Source organism: Sebastes fasciatus, chromosome 17 (genome assembly GCF_043250625.1).
Source record: "Sebastes fasciatus isolate fSebFas1 chromosome 17, fSebFas1.pri, whole genome shotgun sequence".
Lineage (NCBI taxonomy): Eukaryota > Metazoa > Chordata > Actinopteri > Perciformes > Sebastidae > Sebastes > Sebastes fasciatus.
The window spans coordinates 12098374-12112186 of NC_133811.1; the positions used below are offsets into that span (position 1 = coordinate 12098374).

Sequence of the window (13813 nt, forward strand, 5' to 3'; positions counted from 1 at the left end):
AATATCCTCAATTGCCTTCATATGTTCCTGTCTTTGAAAAAGAGATCTGAGTTGAAATCGAGGAAGAGGAAATTGGTGTATGATGATTGTATGTGAATGGCAGGATCATGGGAAGGTCATATGGCAGTTGTACCCTTACATATCCCCAAGCATGAGCTGGGTTTTAACATCTATCTACATTCTTTACTCTGTTTTTAAAAATGACTGACACAAAAGTGCATTTGTAGGAAGCTTCTAGATAGGCTTAAAAATGAAAAAAAAAGAATAAGGGAAAGGGAGTGGGTGTGTGTTGTTCTTCCCAAAAGGGAATTTCTTTCAATCAGTGTCCATATTATATGTTCTATGAGGGCAGAAAATGAGTTGTGGGAAGAGGAAGAAAGGAATCCCTCAGAAGATTTAACAAGGCGCTCTGATGGGGCCAGAGGTCTGAATCATGAATAATACATGAGCACTGAGAGAGGAAGAAGAACAGACATTTTGGCTCTGTTGGACCAGGGAGTCTAAGGGAAAAGTAGGCATGTTGGCTCTGATGCGTCTGCAGTTTTACCGGCCTGGCCAGTGGAGTTTTCAAACTCCTCTGTAAGGCCTTCTCTTTGTGCACAGACCCGTGAGACATAACTGCCCTGAAGGCCTCTCCTAATACTTTGGCCTTAACTTATAGTGTAAGGTTGATGGTTTTTACTGCCTGGGTGGTTTGCTGTTTGAAGAAAATGAATGAACAGTGTTGAGGGTTCTATGTTGTTTGGGAGCAGGAGGGGCTCTGGTGGTTCATTTAAACCCCCAGTGTATGTCTGGTCTCGGTTACATCTGAAGGTCACAGCTACGGCTCCACTGCCGGGGCTTTAATACTGCCTTTCTGGACTTAAGGGTCTTCCACACTGATTAGTTTTACCTCAGAAGGATGTGGCGTGTGTGTGTGTGTTTGTGTGTGTGTTAGGCTGTATGACAGAGAGAGAGAGAAGGGGAGAGAATTTATTGATATCTGCGTTACGTGTTTGTAGCTGTAAATGTTTGCTAGTGATGGTTTGTGTGTGTGTGGCTGCATGTACATCTGGATAGACTGGCCTGTGCTATAATTCACATAGCCTCATTAAAATGCTTGAAAGTTTTGGCTTTAAAGTCACGGTGACCCCCGGTCTGCTGTAAGCACCGGGACCTGCATACTGAGCAGAGCTCTGATTGATCTACCTAAGTAGCTGCAATTAACAGAGACGTTCTTCGTCCAGAATCTACCCACCACACACACGCCTGCAACCCACCCACACACACGGACGCATGTGTGGTCATCTGACTTTACATCACAATGAACTCACCCGCCGAGTGGTGATTTAAAGCGTTTGATCCTAACGCGGAGCTAGTCACCTTTGACACCTAAACTCCGCCCATCACTGATTATGTGTGGGGTAATTTGACACCTTTCGCCCCTCGGAACAGAAAACAGATGACATGAAACGATGAATATAAAGCAGGAAAAAAAGACCCAATCCACTGGGAAGGGGTTCGCTGAATTTCCTGATGACGACGACCTTTGTTCAGAATCCTGAAAGGCATTAACAATTTAATGAGTCACATCTCATCAGTATGGAAAGTATCTCTACGCTAGTGCTGCGTAAATGTATTCTGACTGGTCTTGCTTATTCCTAAGACCCTCAATCATAATGTGACGGTGAAGAGACAAGTCTAAGCAACAGGGATTTGCAAATCTCTCTACTCAGAAATGGGATGTTGCCTATGAAGTTGTGTAACATTAAAACCATTTCATGACTTTTATGAATGTTGATAATGGAAGTAAAAGAGCTGCGTCAAAACCCGTTTCTCAGAAATCTGCGTGTGTCAGCTCAGTCCCCCCCCCTCACTCAAGAACACCACTGGCTGCTTCTATCACCTTGCCTTGCCCAAAATACATTTCTTGGACAATCATCAAAAGTCTGACTCAGACTGAGGAGCTTTGGGGCCTGGAAATGGAAACTGATTTAGCTACTGCACTCTCAAGACAATTCCGCATAAAATCTAATATGGTCAGCCAGACACCGAGAGAGCGAGAGGGCGAGGTGAAAAGGAACTATAGAAGTGGCCACAACAACCTTCAGGAGACCTCCATCAGCCAGCTCAGGACTTTTTCTGTTGCTCCCCATGGTCACTTTCACCCTGAAACTTTAATGTTTTCAGCAAAAAAAAAAGGGGCCGGACAGTGAAATGGGGGAAAGGCAGAGGTTACACTAGGTCAAAAATGATATTTATGGTGTTCATCTGTCATCCCATATTTATGAATCCCTAATCCTTAATGGCAGACGCATCAGTTCCTTATCCTCTGCCATTGCAACAGTTTATCACAACCTTAAGTCAGTCTTTAGCCTGCTTGTTGCGTGTTAATGAAAGCTGATTCCAGCTTAAATTGCACTTTAATTCAAAGGGACTTTTTTATTTGTCCCTATGGTGAAAATGGGAGTAACTCTAACAGGGCTGTTTGCATTAAAATCTTGGCGCTGGTGTTTGGAGGCCTTTGTATGTGCTGTGTGGGCCGTGGGGATCATATATAGTGATTCATTGATGTGAGATTTAGTACCCAGGATTCAGGACCCAGCTATGCACTTGGAGCCAGAGGTGATTCTGGCGCTCTCCTCTCTCGTCCTCGTAGTACTACTCCAAACGCACATGTGCCAGACACTACGTGACCCCCCCTCGCTGCTTCATCTTAAAGTGATAAAACACCTCTTGAGGCATGCCGATTCACTTTATCAGCCTTGCGCTTTCCGTTGTAAATCAAGGCCAGTGTCGCACAACATGGCTTCACATTTCCGCCTCATTTTCATTATACCGTGCCGCCTCCCAGCCAAACTGAAATGAAGGAACAAATCGTAATCTGGTCAGAAAAATAACTTAATTATGACCATGCTTAGAAATATATAAAAAAAAAAACAAAGAGATTGCCAATAAAGACAGATAGTGTATGTGATTGAATTTATGTGGGACATTTATATGGTTTTTCTTGGTTTACTCTGTTTTCCCATCCATTATGCTTTAGAAAAAGGGCCAAGCTCTAAAGCCCCGTGCACACCAAGCTTATATTTTTCATCTGAAATTGTTGCACGTTTAAAAATAAATGCAACCTCATGTTGTGTTAATCACAGACTCTGAAACTTTCGTCTGTCATTTTTTTTTGCATCGGTCAAAAACCAAAAGAGGGTTGTTTGACCACTCAGAGTCACTTTCCGTGCAAACGCCATCATCCAAAATGAAATGGCATGATAAATATTCACTTTGTCTTCCCGCACAAAGCATTTTCCGACTAAGAAATAAAAGAATATAGAAATGCAAAAAATTTGAAAGGTAGATTGTGGCAAGGTTTCTGCATTTTGTTTTTATCGGATGACACATTTAAAAAACGCGTGCAAAAAAAATACGGACTTTAGTTCTAAGACCTTTAGTCAGGGGAAGTTGTGGAATGTTCAGTAAAGGAAATGGACAACCAAGAGTCCAATAATTTAACATTGATAATGCAACATGTCCCATTGGAAATCATGTTTGCATGAAAGGCATATTAAATGGCAGGTAGATACTGTGTGTTTGAGTTTCTGGTCGTAATTATACTTTGATACCCAAAGCCATTTCAGTCACCTTTAATTGTAATGTAGGGTATAGGGTTGGTCTCTCCCGGGTTAAAATCACTTGGCGTATGGACAGTGAGCTGTTTTTGAGTTGTTAGAAGGAGCAAAAGTAGTTTATGTGGAGCAAATAGAGGATGAACTGAGAGGTTAATAAATATGCTCCAGGTTAATTTGACAATGTTTTTTGAGCAATTGAGTTTGTGGCATATTCTATATGCATACAACACACATGTTGCACACAAACTGTGATCAACACTTGTAACACCACCGTTTTCATCAAAGCCTCTGATGTAAGGAGCTCCTTCGTCCGGTCAGGACATAGAGTCAACACCAACCATTGCTCCTGATCCTGACCTTAACCCGTTGTGACTGGAACACAACGGTTTGATTAGCGAAGCTTGCTTCGGTGGAAATCTCTTAACCGAGGGTTGAGGTCATTGGCGTCACTGACTTAACAAGTGGCTGCCACACCTGCTACATGCTGAAAAGCAGCCATGGGAGACAGGAGAAACACTTGAGTTTCATCAGTGACATACTCTTTTTTCTGCACTCTGCTCCATCTTCCCGCCGTCTGCGTGCAGCATGGCTGAAAAAAGCCAAATCACTGACATTTTGATACCATCTCTCTTTCTCTTTTAATCATCGTCTCATTTCTCCCTTGCGGTTTGTCCGGCCTGCTGCCCAAAACTCTTTTCAAAAAATCCACTCTCTCTGTCTCTCCCTCCTCCGTGACGTCCTTCAGGTGAGCTCGTGTTCACCTTGACTAATAAGTTGAGCTACTGTACCGTGTACCCTGAAGCTGAACCGACTGCACCGAGGGTTTACTTTATAAACGAATAGTGCTGTTTTCATCAAAATAAAAAGGAAATTCTGTCTACATCTAGAAACCTGCATGCTTTTTAATTGATCCTAAGAGAGCTCTACAGTGCATTCAGTCACGTCTCTCCACCAAACACCCTCGCCAGACTCCCTCATAGTAGATCCATGTCTCTTTTGGTTGGAGCTGTATGCTTAAAGCTCTTTTATTCTTTTGTCCCTGGCGGCATCAGTACACAAAAAAATGTTTTTGCATTCAAAGCAGAATAGTTATTAGCTTGCAAAATATGCCTCATACCTATTTTTTCCCAGTCCCTTTCTCAGTTTTATTACATTATTTAATCACATTTCCACTCCTCTTTGCTTTTTTCAGTGGTATTAATGAGACCTCGGTTGGAGGCTTACCTCAGTATGTATCTACTCTATAGAGTGAAGCAGATATGTAGGTTGGGGGAGATGAGGTGGACACAGTTGGGGGAAATGTAATTTACAGATGGGCAATAGGAATTAATGCACACACTTGTGCGAATGTGTGCCTGAGCGAATAAGTGCATATCCTGTACGAGTGTGTGCGTGAGATTGTGTTAGTGTGTCTCCAGATAAAACATGATGTGTTCCCAAACGACTCTGGGCTTTAACAACTGAAGAAGAAGTGCCGGGTAAGCAACAGCGCTCATTAGCATACAGATCAGGAGGCACTATAAGTGTTTGTGAAGTATAATTCACTATTGCTTTTTCGAAGCAATAAAAAGGAGTGTGTCCTTTCTCTGCAAATGCCAATGCCGGTCTTTTCCTGGTCCCATTTTTTTATTGGGCCACGGTTTGGTTAAGAGTCGTTAACATTACAGTTCCCCTTGAGTATCAGACCCTCCCTTTTAATAGATCTCAAAGGTGTAACATTTTAACATCTCCAAGTCAAGGCCACATTAATTTTGAAATATTAGTGTGATTACCATAAACAAACAAGACAATCAGCAGGAAGACTGGCAGGTTCTGCCAATCTCTGTAATGTATAGTCTGCCATTGGGCTTGACTTTATTGGGAATCTGATGGATTACACAATTGCTTTATAGGACAAAACAGAAGCACACGAGAGCACAATCCTCTCCTACAAAGGAAGATTGTAATGGTAGATTGAATAAAAGATGATATTTAAATTACTTTTAGGAAGAAATGATGTGTACATCAATTATAGTTACTCATACAGCAGCATACCTAACACAGGAACATATTTATGCCTCCTCACCGGTGACAGTCGTGGCCGGAGGCACTATGTTTTTGGGGTTTTCCATCTGTCCCATTCTTGTAAACACAATATCTCAGGAACGCCTGGAGCGAATTTCTTATAATTTGAAACAAACGTCCACCTTGACTCAAGGATGAATTGATTCAATTTCGGTGGTCAAAGATCACTCTAATGCCACAAAACACGTTTTTGGCTGTAGCTCAAGAATTCATATGCGAATTATGACAATTGTACACAAATGTCTAACAGGACATTTTTGGACAGACGTGGAGGTAAACTGCAGCTTGACTGTTTTGCACAGGCATATGTTGCACCCACGAATCACACACTCAAGATCGACATATTTTAATCTGAAGGAATGAATGGAAAGATGGTTTTCAGTGGCAAATGTATTGGTAACGTTAATTAGATGTTAACAGCCAACTGAAGAATACAGCGCTAGCCCATAGTCTATATATAGCAACGGAGGATCTCGTGCCTTTATCCTCAAATAGAAATGTTTGAAATTGAATGGGTGGTGTCTGTAAACATGTGAAATAAAATACATTCATATAAAATAACACATATAAGTCAGTAGGCAACTATACATACATATCTTCTGTGCCACACATACAACAGCGAGACGGTAATTCTAGTTTTCTCCTAGTTTATGGTGTCCATGAAACTAAACAAATACCAAGTATATCTGAAACACAGTTTCCTTTTCCATTGTCCATGTATTACGCAAGGTTATCAGTGCTTAGACTGATGCTATAGATGGCTCTGGTGCATCCCTAGCCCTTCACCTTAAATACATTTACTGCATGAGTGTACAGGAAATGCTAAATATTACTACAGTTTGCAAATCTGCTACATTCACATTTGCTTGTTAAAACACTCTTGTGCTAAAATGCTAATAATTCTTCTCTCTGTCTCCGTGTCTCCAGGTTCACCGGCCCCAACCTTCCCTCACCCATCATTAGCAGCAAGAATTGGCTTCGGCTGCACTTCACCTCCGATGGCAACCACAAGTTGAGAGGTTTCAGCGCCCAGTACCAAGGTAAGATCAAGAGACGTTTTGATAATTTAAAAGGGACGATCATTAATAATGTGTGCCAGGTTTAACATTTTGCACAGAGGGATCAGCAAATAATTGCTGGACTTTCATGATATTTGTTTTAGGTATTCTCGGTCTCTCTAAGGATACATCTGAATATTTATGGTGACCCACTGAACTTTCTTCTAGTGCCAAAATCGGAATATAGTTTCCACTTGTGTGTGCAAATAACAAAAATATAGTCACTGACAGCACTGAAATGAAACATATTTGTACTCTCACCATTTTGGACACTCCATGAGCTTTCCTAATGGAGTGTCCAACATATATCTCATAATCTAAGAGGCACATTGCCATGAAATTTATCGAGCACATTCTCCTAAGAGAATAAAATGTTAGTGACCACAGTGAGCGCCTTTTATTTTCCACCACAGTCAAGACAAAATGAATAGGGAAACAATCCCTATGTTATCAGGTCCAATTCAGAACAAACTAAGCTTGGTAGACTGACATCATTCATCTTGTTTGTAGTGCAAATGAGCTTACATTTCCTTAAATAATCATGAGCTGCCCTTATTTGAAGATTTTGCCCGTTTTTTTAAACTATACCTGCAGCAAGTGAAATTATTTCACTGTTTTGGCAGAATAGTTGAGATTGCTTTCAGGATTAGAAAACTCATTATTAGAGTGCCACCAATACAAAATCCTGTCTCTCCCGAGCATCCATTTCAGGTTCAGGGATCAATTCTGAGAAGGGATGAGCGGGGGAAAAATGATTAGTTCGTCCACAAAAAAAGGTGATCTCTACGGACCTCACCTCCAGCCATCCGCTGGAAAACCTCAGAGGCGATGGGACGAGAATAAGAAGAGAGAGAATTAAGAAAGAGAGAAAGGGGTTTATGGGTTCACAGGTTCAATGCTAGATAAATATGTTTAGAAGATCAGAGAGAAATGGGAGGCTAATACTTTAATTAGATTAAACACTAGTCCATCCCCCACCTCCTACCAGCCGTTCTCATCATGTCAGTTCCCATGAGTCCACAGCAGCAGCGTGTTGGAGTGATGAAATGACTGTTGGCTCTATTTATTTGATGTTATTCTTCAGTGTCCTTCACTTTACGTGGCACAGGTACACGTACACCCTGTACGTAATAGCTTAGTTCCCTAGAAACATGATTATACCTTTTCTAATCGGGGCACTAAATCTGAAAAGAGCTTCTGTATTGTAATTTTTCTTTCAGACGCATAACAAACCAACTCTCTGACACATGACTCAGATTAGCTTTGAATTACAATGCAGTTGAAACTGAGCAAAAGGATAAAAAACACATTTATGCAAAACAAGAAAAGTTCCATTGTCAGGAACCGTCAAAGTAATTAAATAGGACGAGTGTGAAGGGGTGCACAGACAATGCTGATGGTGTTTTTGAAATTGGTGAGTAAGTTTGCATTTAGATGAGCCTTCTACTTTGCTGTGATGCCTTTTTTTATTTTCTCTTCATTTATCATGAAACTAAACAACTTAAACCTCATCTTTTATTGTATAAAACTTGTTGTATGAAGTGGTTTTGCTCCTCATATAAAAATTGTGTTATTCCCTGCACCTTTCTATCCACACGATTGCAAAGAAATTGTAGATTGTGGAGTTCTCTTATTCTATGTAAATTAAATGTATAATTTTCAATTAGTCGACTAATCGGTCTTATTCAAAGATTTCTTTAGTCGATTTTTAATGCATTTTCATGCTGAATGACTTATTTTTCAAGAAACTTATGAGCACATCTCTGGTAAACACAAGATTTAAAGTGGTACTTTTGTATGATTCTTTGTGCAGAAACTCAGTTGACAAAATCGTATGGGTATTAGTCGACTAAGAATTTCTTTGGGAGGACACCCCTAGTTGGAAAGCATCCCAGATACCCATGGCTACGTTCCCAATCGCTTACTTTTTCTTTTTACTTTTAGGACATACTGCAGCTGCCCTTACAAAGTGCATACTGTTTCATGCAGTATGCATACAATTAGGACATACTACTTTTTTCACAACATTGCACCTTGGACTTTGACCCTCTTACTCATCTATCCGCTGCGCAAAGGATTATGGGTCAGAATAGCCAGATAGCATTCTGGTGTTTTTGGCATACTGCATTTGACATACTAAATCTTTTTTCTGGCATACTTATTAGTATTGTAGTATGGGTATTGGAACACACAGCAAATGAATGTGCACAAGCACTGAAGTTTTTCCTGATATATGTCACCTTTAATCTTATATATAATTTAGATCCATGCAAGATCCATTTATGTATAAAAGTTTGGTTTTATTGTCATAAAAAAGTTCTGTTATTTTCTTATTTGAACTTCATTTTTGTTTAATTGCTTTGTCAAAACTGCTGTGAACATATCTGGAGTGGGTGTGGGCAATGGTGTATGAAACATTATATGTATTATATACTGTATCTGCTGCAAACATTTAGGCACTGCTGAAATGTGTGGGTGTCATTATTGCTCTTCCTGCTGTCTTACATGTCTCTCTGCTCTGTTTCCCCCTACAGTGAAGAAAATGACTGAACTAAAGTCTCGAGGTGTGAAGATGTTGCCCAGCAAAGACAACCACCACAAGATATCAGTGTGTAAGTTGCAAACCTTAAAGGTATGATAATGTAACCGTTGTCGGTTGCTGTTTGTAAACACACGACATTCAAAGTCGCCTGCTCCCTCTCGGCTCAGAGAGAGCAGCGATGGTGGAGCTAGCTGTAGAGTGAATGAAGAGAGGGAGCGGCGGTAGTGAGAACAAAGTAGTGAATCGGAGAAATAAAATGTTGTTGCTGAAGCCCAGAAATGTCCCGAACACAGCAATATAATAATAAAAGAGAAAATACAGACAGAGAAAGCGGTCTCTGCAGATACAGACACAGCCACACACTTCTAGTCGGTCATAAGTGATGATTGAGAGGGACTCTTTTTTCAGTCTATACATTGTTTTTAGAAAAATTCCTGCATATTATTCCTTTAACTGTCAACTGCGTTTTGCTAATAAGCTGGTCTGAAATTAATAGTTTTACTAAGAGCAATGTCCCCATAGTTATCAAGAGAGAAAATAACTCAACCTTATCCTTAACATGATTATTTTAAAGAAAACTTCAGTATACAAGTGTAGAGATAAATTTACCTGGCACAGTGTAGCAAAATGGAAAGTGCCTCTAATTTAGCATTATGTTGATGTCAACAGTGTATTTTTCTCCTTATGCATGTTGGGCGAAAAGCCTATCAATCGCATCACTCATGAACCTTTTTTCTCACTGCACTGCAGACTGACACTAGTGGCTATATATGCTATGAGTCTGCAGTGCTGTTAAGGGCTAAAGTATTTTGCTCAAGGATAAGGAGAAGGTATAGCTGCAGTAGGAACTGACATCCATACAAGAAAAAGCAATCCTGATACGGTGAATATGCCTTTGAATTGCATCAGTCTGCAAGAATGGAACAACTGTTGTCTCAGTCAACAACTATGTCTGTCTGTTGCAGAAGATGCCAGACTGTGCTTTTCACCAGACTCAACTCTTGTTCAGAGTCATTTAAAAGCTTTCTTCTCTACCAGAGAACAGGTTGAATGCTGACTGTTGTAAGTGGTGCAGACACAAAGGATGCACAGTCTGTGCTGGAGATAAAGTTCTAATAGCAAGTGGACAGCAGTGATTGTGCTGGTTGCTATTTTTCACCATAGCAGTCTAGTCTTCCTTGCCCTTGTTCTGTCTCCCCTTATGTCTCGGCCTCACCATTCATTATCCCATTCAGTTTTATTTTAACATCTGCAACATTAACAACTTGACAGCCATGAGTCACCTGGCTAGAGTGACACAGAGGGATGTCGGAAGGGTTTAAGAACGACCTGTCGAACAAAAGAAAGAGGTGCATTAATGGTAATCTTGCCTCAAGGCCATTTACAATTCATTTTATCCACTTCTACCTCCGACTTCATCTTTTGCTTTTAATCCGTATGTCTCTCAGAAGAAAAATCTCCTTTTTTCTTCTTTCCTTTCATTTGCATTGCTTTAATGCATTTTATGTTCACTTCACCTGCTTCCACTTAAAAATCTCCAGTATTTTATTTTATTTTACATAATTTTACTGCCTGTGGCCCCTAATCGAAAAACACACACATTATGGAAAATGCTTTTTTGAGTCAAAGTAAAACAGTCCATTACTTCGATTTTTTTGTTCCCCTATAACTGTATTAAAACATAGAAAATCTTGTTAAAAGGATTGTTCAGGTGTTTTGAAGTGGGGTCATATGAGGTACTTATCCATAGTCAGTGTATTACCTACAGCAGATGACGGGTCGGCACGCCCCCCAGCTTGGAGAAGCAGACAGGAGTTAACGCACGGAAGCAAAGCAATGTACTGCTGTAGACGGGGCCGGCAGCAAAACGGATTTTAGCCAACTTAAAGAAAAGCCCACCTAAAAAGAATCAATACCAGTTCAAGTGTCTGCTGTATTTGGAATATTTTTGCCGGTTAACCTTGCCATGAGACAGCTATATAGTCTATGTTCTCGACGGGGAACTGAAGCTGCAATCCACCAGACTCCATTGAACAAACAGTAATTTTACCTTGCAGAACACGTGAGTTGCTGCTTCACTTGGTTAGTTTGTTTGTGTTATTATTGTGTGACAATAATGTGTGACACAATACCACTAACATTTTTAACACATATTTTTTAAGCTGGGCCTTTCTTTCAGGTGACTAAAATATGTTTTGCTGCCAACCCCGTCCACAGCAGTAGCTTTCCGCCTTAGGTCATCTACTGTATACTGGATATGGATAAGTACCTTATACAACCCCAAATTAAAACAACCAAACTATCCCTTTAAGTTACCATTTGGACCTCAACAAATGAATAGTCTGTATAAATATATAAAAATTTCAACCTGTAGCATCCAGAATGTCCGATAGGTATTTATTCTTCACATCTAAAGCAATGTTTACCCAATATCCGATAAATGAAAACTTTCTCAAATGACATCACCCCCTACAACTGAATAGCTAGACTGGATCTCCGTCACCACGTCACTGTTTGCTGCTATACTCAAATATTGATTTTGCATTGAATTATTTATAATCGTACGATGTTCACATCAAACATAGGGTCAATCAATTGTTTATGTGAATAAGACAAATACAGTATCTCCTATAAAGATGTGAGTAAGCCTGACAGAGTTAGTCAACATGGTCCTGCTCCTCTGTTTATCTAACAGTAAGTCTATCATCCCTTTTATTCTGCCATGTTTGTCATTGCCTCAGCTGACCCCAGTGAGCCTTGTTTTAAATTCATTGCCGTCTCGCCTCACACTGGGACCCTGGCCAATGAGCAGGTGTCACATTGCTTTGGCCCTGAAGACCTTTAACCCTTCCCAGTCAGTCAGATGGGCTCTCCAGGTTGGCCAAGTTTATTTGACCCCTTCTGGCACTTTACCTTCCACTGTTTTGCACCCAGTGACTTGATCAAACAGAGCACCACCAGGAACCGTCGAGGTATGCCGAATGAATTGATATCGGCAAAGCCAGTGCAGAATAAATTTAAAACACTTCTAGTGCGACAATGACAAAGGCAGGCTACGGCAGCTTAAATTCCACTCATCAACCTATTTATCTTTACATTTGTTGTGATTATTGACCACCAGAGGGTGGGAAATAAACAACAATTAAACTCATAACAATAAGCCTTAATATATCAGGTTTTTATCTTCTTATGGGAAACGTGCTCGTAAAGACTTTTGCACAGACACATAGCCAAGCTTGAGCAATAAGGGCAATACATGTAGTGTCAAATAAAAGTCCAATATGTCCTTATACTAAAGTCGGGGTGTGGTTAGAGGACAATTAACCATTAATCATTTTCACTCTGGCCAGGTATCCGTACTCCAACCAGCCTGTGAAAACGTATAGGCATGTTCATATGTATGGAAATCTTCCTTGATGCAGCAAAACGGAGTAAACTATTTTGTTTAGACCTTCTTTTGTTGAGCAATCTGTACTTTCGTATTCATTTTCTCTCTGTCTACTCCCATTAGTGTCTCAGATGGGCGTAGCGCAGGGACACAACATGTGTCCAGACCCGGGGATCCCGGATCGAGGAAAAAGAAAAGGCACAGACTACAGGTAAAAAGCAAGCGAAGAATGATTTCGGGAGCAATTAATTAAGTGGTAACTGAATAGATGAAAGATTCCTGAGCGAGAACATGCTGATGGACACATTGTGAATGATGGATAATACGTTTTGGTTGGAAAAGATGGTTATCAGGTTTCTAAGACCTCGTTTTCCTTTGACATAATGATGACATTATTAGTCTATGTTAGCTATATTACCTATATTGGCTTGAGCTATACAGTATAAATGTGTATGGCTCGTGAAAAAAGTCAAGGAAATTTACTTCTGTACTTTTTTGTAGATATTGCATTCATTAGCCTAATTTTTCATTTTTTTTTACCTGACTTTTGTCACAATTCTTCAAATAAGTAACTTCAACACAAGGTTTTCTAATTTAATCACCGAGGCCTAATTGGGTAGGAGAGTGCTCTGTGACAGTCGTCTTGTGTTTAATATCAGAGTTTTAATTAGTTCCACTTCCAATGTCTCTGGGAAGTAGCCCTTTTTTAATTTAGTTTTCAAATGTTCTGTTGTAATAATGGGACAACCTTCATTAGTCACTGAATGTCAGAAATGCCACAGTATTGACGTCGTGCCTGTTAAAATCCAGTCCCAAATTTATTCCCAAATTATCGCACAGTTCACCGTTGATGAGCTTAACTTTGTTCACAGTTGAGATTGAATCAACAGTGAGCTGGGAGGAAAACTATCGGCTGCTAAAACAAATCAAGGACTGCATCTTGAAATGTGCTCTAGCATACAGCACATTACCCAATGTCATGCCCCATAAAGCCACTGCAACCAGACCTGATAGAGAATTGTGTACACTAAAACGAATACCCTACCATTTGAGCCACTGCACACTAATAGGCTGCCTCTGTGGGATGGCAATATTACCCGTGGGATTATGGAGTTTCATTCCTGTCAGAGCTATTGTCTCTATCAGTGGTCAGCTG

At 40.3% G+C, this 13813-nt stretch overlaps 1 protein-coding gene across 1 annotated transcript in view; it reads left to right on the plus strand.

The window, feature by feature from the left end:
• The window catches only part of csmd2 (CUB and Sushi multiple domains 2), a 282555-nt gene that overhangs the window by 120527 nt on the left and 148215 nt on the right, over nt 1–13813 (plus strand). Inside the window, exons 6-8 of the mRNA XM_074613264.1 lie at nt 6597–6709; nt 9262–9339; nt 12781–12868. Coding sequence (XP_074469365.1) covers nt 6597–6709; nt 9262–9339; nt 12781–12868 — 279 coding nt within the window. The remainder of the gene's footprint in view (nt 1–6596; nt 6710–9261; nt 9340–12780; nt 12869–13813) is intronic.